The sequence below is a fragment of the Jaculus jaculus genome, chromosome 17 (genome assembly GCF_020740685.1).
Source record: "Jaculus jaculus isolate mJacJac1 chromosome 17, mJacJac1.mat.Y.cur, whole genome shotgun sequence".
Classification (NCBI taxonomy): Eukaryota; Metazoa; Chordata; class Mammalia; order Rodentia; family Dipodidae; genus Jaculus; species Jaculus jaculus.
Genome location: NC_059118.1, coordinates 58,108,007 through 58,115,747, shown reverse-complemented (window position 1 = coordinate 58,115,747; position 7,741 = coordinate 58,108,007). Strand labels below are relative to the sequence as shown.

At 47.5% G+C, this 7,741-nt stretch overlaps 1 protein-coding gene across 1 annotated transcript; it reads left to right on the top strand.

Annotated features, from left to right (window-relative positions):
* Positions 1-536: 536 nt before the first annotated feature.
* Positions 537-6,741, top strand: Edn1 (endothelin 1). Its single transcript, XM_004667952.2, has 5 exons — positions 537-668; positions 2,175-2,343; positions 3,643-3,801; positions 3,962-4,072; positions 5,625-6,741. Exons 1-5 carry the CDS (start codon positions 605-607, stop codon positions 5,725-5,727), a joined length of 606 nt encoding a protein of 201 aa, XP_004668009.1. The 5' UTR covers positions 537-604; the 3' UTR covers positions 5,728-6,741.
* Positions 6,742-7,741: the final 1,000 nt, after the last annotated feature.

Sequence of the window (7,741 nt, the reverse complement as noted above, 5' to 3'; positions counted from 1 at the left end):
TCATACTTTTCATTCCAATGGCATGACTTTTTCTTTTTCTTTCTTTTTTTTTTTTCTGGAGAACCTCTTGATTCTTGCGCTCGGGGCTGGCCGCGCGGAGGGGCAGGCGCGTCCACCCGGCGGCGGGCCCGCCGCGGTCTCTGTCTGCGGGGTGTTGTCCTCCTGGCCCTGCCCCCCGATTGTCAGGCCGCGGGCGGGCGTCTGCCTCTGAAGTTAGCCCCGATTTCCTTTCGAGCCCGGCCTTATCTCCAGCTGCACGTTGCCTGTGGGTGACTAATCACACAAAAACATTGTCTGGGGCTGGAATAAAGTCGGAGCTGCTCACCCCCACTCTATAGGGGTTCGATATAAAAAGGCTGCCGAGAGCTGTCCAGGACAGACGCGCTGCTGCCGGGCGCCGAGCGAGCTCCGGCCTGCGCTCCGCCTCCTCCGCGCCGCGCGCCGCCGCCGCCGCCGCCCGGGACCCCCGGGCCCCCCGCACCGGCGCCCCGAGGCCCCCCGCAGCTCTCCTCGGCCCTTACCACTGAACTCACCTTGCACGGCGAGGTGTTCTGATTTTGTTTTGATTTTATTTTTGACTTTTGATCGCCTTTTTTCCCCCAGAATGGATTATTTCCCCATGATTTTCTCGCTGCTGTTAGCGGCTCTCCAAGGACCTGCAGGAACAGGTAGGCACCCTGACTCGTCCCTCCCCAGGCGCTCAGGTCCTCTGACGCCCGCTTGGCTGCAGCCTGCTTTCAGACCATCTTAATTTACTGCGGCGCAAACTGCAAGTGTCCTGCAAGTGCTGCTTATAACGCTGCTAATGGGTCCAGGGAGAACGCAGACTTTCCTCGGGCAGCTACAGGGAAAGGTCGCGCAGCTTTAAATTAACATAGTGCCAACATTGTACAATGCACTTCCTTCGCTTAAAAAATAAAATAACCCAAGAGCAGCAGCACCTTAGGCTAAAGGCGTATCTGCAATGGAGAGTTCGCAGGGGGACTTATTCAAACACTATCTTAATAGTATGCTATGAAAAATATTTAAGCTTTCAGTGTGATGGGAAGGAATTTTATTCAGGTCATTCAAGCAACAGGCTAGCAGTAAATTCACCTGCCCAGCAGGGTGTTGAGTAACCCCTCAGGCGGTTTCAGGGCGAAGCACATATTTTCTTTAATATTTATCCTATTGACTTTAAGTTTCATTTGGCAAGTTTTAGGCATCCCCAAACAGTGAGAGCTCTATTTTCATGGCGTTCACCTGTCCCGGAGAGGAGCTGGGAGAGTTCTTGGCTACTTAAGGACCGTGTGCGTTTCTGTTCGTTCCTCCCCACCCCATCCCCCTTTTTGAGGGTCAGTGCACTTGTTTTGTCTTTTGATGACCCTAACCAAAGAGAAAGGATGTCAAAGGAAAGAAAATCCTGGAATGTGTCTGATCATTTGAAATGTACAAAATTGGGCAGATAAGCTGCATGTCTTAACTGTCAGTAGGGAGGGGCAGAGCTGAATCGGGGCAGGGGGAGGTGGTGTGTCCCCCGCCAGAGACCGACTCTCAAGCCCCCGAGCCTCCCTTAGTCCCTCGGGGTGCAGGGGAGCTTCTATGAAGCCTCCAGCTTTCTGTGTCCCATCCTTTCCCACCTGACCTGAGCATTGTAGAGTTAATTTCTCTTCTATTTCCAATCCTTTCCTGGGTGTTCTGTCATTCTACCTAATGTCCAGCATATGTCCTCTAGGCCACTTCTGTGTCATGCACAAGCCTGGAAGTGGTGGGTACCCCTAAATCTTGAAAAGTTCATCCCAAGTGGGGAAGTGACTTCAGCTTGGAGTAGGCAGTGCATTTTGCTTGCTGTGGCTATCAGTGAGTTTTACCTGCCCTGGGTTGTGCCATCCTAAAATTTCAAGCAGGGAGCTACCCTAAATCTCTACCAGGCAGCATTTCTTCAAGGGACTGTGGGTCCCTTCCCAGAGTAATGTCCTTTGCCTGCAGTCACTCTCCCGCAGGTGGGGGGGGGGGTCAGCCAGCCGGAGGGTGAACTCCTTCCATTGGGATTGTGTGCCTCTCAACGGTAGCCCTGTACCTGTCTGCTTTGGTCTGCCCTGCTAGATCAAGTGTGAAAACTGTGATGTAGGTACTCTGGGATGCCCAGGAGATCTCCCCCCCCTCCCACACCAACCTGCTCTTTTTCTCCGCAGCGGTCCTTGGAGCTGAGCTCAGCACCCCTGCTGAGAGAGGAGGGGAAAGGCCCCCTCCCACTGCGCCCTGGAGGCCCCGCAGGTCCAAGCGCTGTTCCTGCTCGTCCCTGATGGACAAGGAGTGCGTCTACTTCTGCCACCTGGACATCATCTGGGTCAACACTCCCGAGTGAGTCTCTAGAGGGCATTGTAACTCTAGCCTTTCCTCAGCTCTGCCTTCCCCTTCCCAGAGCCCACGGCTGGAGCTGCTGTCTCAGCTTGGGGGTTTAGCACTTCTGATGGCCGGCAGGCACCTCGCAGGGGACACGATGCTGGCACAGGGGACAGCTTTTTGCCTAGTCACCCAGAAGAGGAAGGTCCTGTGGCTCAGGCTACTCCTTATGGGAGAGGTAGATGGATCTGACTGAGGATAAGTAGGGCATCAGGATAGGAACCAGGATGCTTGTGGGGAAGTTTGAAGGAGTGAGTGGCACAGCTTCCCTATGGGGCAGCTCAGCCTGTGCCTCTTACAGGAGCGTGGGGTCTGAGGGCAGAGGTGCCTGTGGAGTGGCATAATCCGTTTCTCTCATCTTACTTATGGAAAAGCTATGGACCAAAGTATTAAAGTCCCTGTGCAGGAAGAGCAGGACTAGAAGGGGACACTTGGTCTCCTTGTCTCTCCTGTGTCTAGATAAACTTATTTCAAGATAGAACTAGGAATGCTGCCCATATGTCTTCCCCACCTCCAGAGCAAACAAAGGAAGTTTTCATCCCGTGTGCCCTAACACTAGTGTCTCCCTCAACACCAGTCATAAGAAAGAGAAAAAGAAAACCAAGTTTATTCCGTGTTGGCAAGGGATGGCCAATTTCCAAACAAAAATCATATCCAAACAAACCAAACCCAAACCACAACGAACCTAATACTTAGTAAGTAGAGCAGATGGCTTTATGCTTTAATGTGAGAATTGAAATGGACACACCACAAGTCAAGGGTCAGTGAGTCCTTCCTAGCCATTTGATTCCAAATACTGGAGAAATGAGCCAACATGCCCTGTTGCGCTAGGCGGCACTTTCAAAGTGACCGAATATGATTGAGATTGAAATCTTAATTGTGGTTTTCTGTTGAAGTCTCTCCACTCTCTGCTCCTCCCCTAAGTCGCTGCTAATTACATAGCGCATTTGAAACGGAAAAGCAGATGAAACAGAGACCAAAGCCGAGATGTCATGATGTTGAACAAAAAACAAAGTTGCAGTATCAAGAGCAAATTGAACTTTGTTGAACTTTGAGATGGAATTTGACAGAAGTTGAAAACGTTTTTCCCCCCATTCGGGTACATAGGCTGAGGGCCATTGATTGGCACATGTTCCAAATCACTGCCACACTTTGCTACCATGAGCTGTCCAAGTGTTGTCAGACTTGCTTCCCAAGAAAGTCATTTATGAGACTATTAATTATGCTAATATCTTTTTGTTGCTCTCTTGATAATAGGCACATTGTTCCGTATGGACTTGGAAGCCCTTCTAGGTCCAAGAGATCCTTGAAGGATTTATTTTCTATGAAGTCTGCAGACCACAAGACTAGATGTCAGTGTGCCAGCCAAAAAGACAAGAAGTGCTGGTACTTTTGCCAAACAGGAAGAGAACTCAGGTGAGTAGAAACACCCCAGATTTTTAACAGTTGCACAGCCACCTGACCTCCTAAGTGGTATGGTGCCTTCTCTGCTTTCAAGAGGACGGCAGGGGTGTTGAGAGTCAAGGTGAGCTTGAACATCCCATCACTGAAATGGTTCTTCCCCCTTTCTTAACAGGGTCCAAGACACGACCCAGAAAGGCTGGAATAACAACAAGAAAGGAAAAGACTGTTCCAAGCTGGGAAAGAGGTGTGTCTACCAGCAACTGGTAGATGGAAGGAAAAGAAGGTAAGAGGCTCACAGGAACAGTTAGCCCTGGTCACCAGTACTAATGGTTTCCTCTAGAGCCTATCCCATGAGGGAGAAAGCCCAAGAACACAGCGACAAAGGGTATCTTTATAGTCTGTGGCATTAAAAGAGCAAAGAAAGCCTTCTCAAATATCATGCAGGTCTACAAGGCAGATGCCTGCCCACTGTTCTTTAGGACATGCTGTTCAGTTTGCAGGTAGATTTTCTAAACTATGAGACACCTCTGTCATTTGGTCAAATCCAGCCCTTCCTTTTCTGAGTTCATGTAAATGCTTAAAATAATTTCAGGAAAAAAAAATAAAAGTACTTGAGAGAAAAATCAAAATGGTATAGGTAGTCACATTCTTGGAGAAGTAGCAGTTATTCAAATGTCCAAAGGAAAAATAAGTCCATTAGGGAAGGTTGGTGAGATTTAGAACACACTGTTGCTCAGGGTTATTCCTATGATTTCCTATGAAATTTGTGGAGAGCCACTGTCACTCCTAAAAGCTGGGAACTGGATTAGACCCTCCCTTAGGGCGGCTGTGAGCAGGTTTATAGGTGATCCTTCCACATCCTAAACTTCTGAAACTCATGAGCCGAGGGAAGAAGCTCACACTGACATCTGTCACGTGTTCCTACCTATGGAAACGTTTCCAAGAAATCCAGGGGCAAGAAGTTCTGTGATCAAAGTGTTCTGAGTCCCAGCTTGGCAGCCATGAGACTTCTGAGTTGTTTGTTGCTCCTGTGGGTACAGTCTCAATGTTCCTTCACACTTGCCACTTTAGCCTTGGCTGATACCATGTCAGGCCCACTAGATCAGGCTGCCTCACTGAAGAAGATATCCCTGATCATTTGAAACCTTTTCTGAGGTGGGGATGGGCTTCTAGAAGATACTAGATCAGTTCTGATTTATTTAAAATTATGTGTTCAGGGACAGGGGAGCTTGCTCAGTGGGTTAAGAGTGCTTGCCTCAAGCATGAGGGTCTGAGATAGCCTGAGTCTGATTCCCTGGAATCCAAGTAAATAGCTGGGCGTGGTCACACACATCTATAACCCCAGTCCTGTGGGGAACAAAGACTGGAGGATGGCTAGAGCTTGCAAAAACTTCAGCTTTGCATTCAGAGGGCCAAGGAAATATGTGGATGAGAAACAGAGGAAGGATACATGATCTATTTCTCTAACCTCTACACACCTGTGAGAACATCTGCACATATACATGTATACACAACACACACACACACACACACACACACACACACCATATCACACATACGACACATGCAAAGAGTATTGTATTTAGTAACCAATTCCCCCATAGACTCATTCACATGACCCCCCTCCCCAGTTGTAAATGTAATGGGCAGAGCTTATTTTCACACAAGTAAGAGACACTACTAGAGGTTTTATTGGTGGTGAAAACTCAGGAATCACACTTAGATTTGTTTGTGCCAGATTCTAGTTTTAGATGTTTCTTTAGCCAAAAAGTCATTTCTTTTCTGTGTGGGTGTGTCTTGAATAACCTTTGCTATCTCTTGTCTTGTTTTCATAGGTTGGAGGCCATCAGCAACAGCATCAAGACATCTTTTCGTGTTGCCAAGTTGAAAGCTGAGCTCTACAGAGAACGTAAAGTGACCCACAACCGAACGCATTGACTACAGACTGTCTAGATCCATCCAAAGCCATCGCCTCCACAGAGGGAACCTCACAACCCTGCACTACGCACGCTGGCTGGGACCAGAGCAAGGACGACTGTCCCGCTGAAACCACTTCTTGTTCCAGACTGGCAAAGGACCAGCATCCTCCTTCGAAACATTCCAAGAAAGGCTAAGCGGGTTCCCGGCTTGCCTTCATTTGCTTCCACTGGTAGTGATTGCTTTGCTCCTCTTGCTGTTGGGGACGACCATGGACCTCTCAGAGCAGAGACACAATGACAGTCGAATTAGGGTGGCATCTTCCAGGGTGAGGAAGGAGATTCCATACCAGGGTGGAGCTTCAGAAGAAATTCCTAAGGGAGTGTTTGTGTCTGACTCAGGCGCCTGGCACATTTCAGGGAGAAACTCCAAAGTCCATGCAAAGATTTTCTAAGGAATGCACAAATTGAAAACATACTCAAAGGACAAACACTTGAGTTAATTTAAGGAACAAAAAGAGAATGAAAGAAGAGACTTTTGAGTCACAAAATACAAAACTCAAAGAAGCTGTTACTACTGTAAGTCAGAGAGAAGGTGTTTCATGAATATGAGTCTACCTCGCCTCCATTGCACTGTCACACCTGTCCCCCACCTTTAATTATTACCCCCAAACTCTTTTCTCCTTCTGGCCTCCTCCCAGCCCTCCATGCTAAATCCTAGCTTCCTTGAAGTCTGGTCCAGTGTGTCAGTAGATAAAACATTTAATGCTAGTCTGCTAGCTCTGACCCATATGAGGAAAAGGAAAAAAAAGATCATGGCGTCACAAGAGTCCGTCCCTTGGCTTCTAGAAACACAATGGTAAAAGGCTGGTTATGAAAGACAGTGAAGAGTTGGTTGTGCTTTAAAGCAGTAAAATTACTTCCCCATATGTAACCTGCTAACAGAAAAGGTTAGATTGAATTTTGATGTACTTATTTTTTTAATAGATATTTATATTCAAACAATTTATTCCTTATATTTACCATGTTGAATATATGTCTGGGCAGGCCATATTGGTCTATGTATTTTTTTAAAAATGTATTTCTGAATGAAATTGAGAATATGCTTTGTTTTGCCTGTCAAGGTAATGACTTTAGAAAATAAATATTTTTCCCTACTGTACTGTTTTTTTTTTTTTTAATTATTTCTGAAATCTCTAAGGAGTGCACCAATGGGGTAAGAATTATGGTGAGAAATGGTTAAAGATGTCCTAGAAAGGTGGAAATTCAAAAGAAAATAGGCTCAGTTTAAAAAAGTCTGAATCCGTTTCCTAAGAGTTACTTTTAGACTGAAAGAAAGAAAAAGAAAAAAGAAAACCCTTTGGATCTTTGGATAGCAGCCTTCTGGTTGCCCTTTGCCTGAAAAGCAAAGTCTCCAGGGACTTTATCCATTGATGTGGCCCCTCAGGTTATTACGCAGGCTCCAACAGTTTAAGCTGACGGTGTGGTGAGAGGTGCTTTCTTCATGTTAGCGGCGGGTGGAAGTTATGGAAAGAGAATCCCCAATGCATGCAGGGATGCATACTCAGTCCCACACAGGCGTAGCTGGTAGAAATCATCTGTCCGCGGAGGGCAAGTGGAGGCTCTCAATGATATGAGTTTGCTTAGACTGAGTACTGTGCTTCCTAAGGAACACAAAGTACCATTGCTTCTTCCAAGCCCAGACTGGCCACATGCCCACCGAGCAGAAGCTCCCTCTGCTGACCTGAGGCCACCTGCCTCGCAGCCCTGCCCTGCTCTGTGTCCACTGTCCCTTCTCTGGCCTTGTCCACTATTGGCGGGGACATTAGTACAGGGGTCAGTAGCCACAGCGGCTGGTAGGACTGTGATCACCTGTCTCTAAAAGCTGCGGGAGGGATGCTTAGCAATCACCAGGTCCCGGCTCACAGCGTCCTCACTGTGGTTTATCGGGAGGGGGTCAAACAGCCCACTTGTGGCACACAGCCAGTATTTTGAGCATTATCTTCATTAGAATTCTGTTTCTTCTTATTTTTAAA

Bases quoted from the DNA above. Each gene is read 5' to 3' on its own strand.
- Edn1 (XM_004667952.2), top strand. From the start codon at position 605: ATGGATTATTTCCCCATGATTTTCTCGCTGCTGTTAGCGGCTCTCCAA. The intron at 669-2,174 runs GTAGGCACCCTG...TTTTCTCCGCAG, and splicing joins CCAAGGACCTGCAGGAACAG to CGGTCCTTGGAGCTGAGCTC. The intron at 2,344-3,642 runs GTGAGTCTCTAG...TCTTGATAATAG, and splicing joins ATCTGGGTCAACACTCCCGA to GCACATTGTTCCGTATGGAC.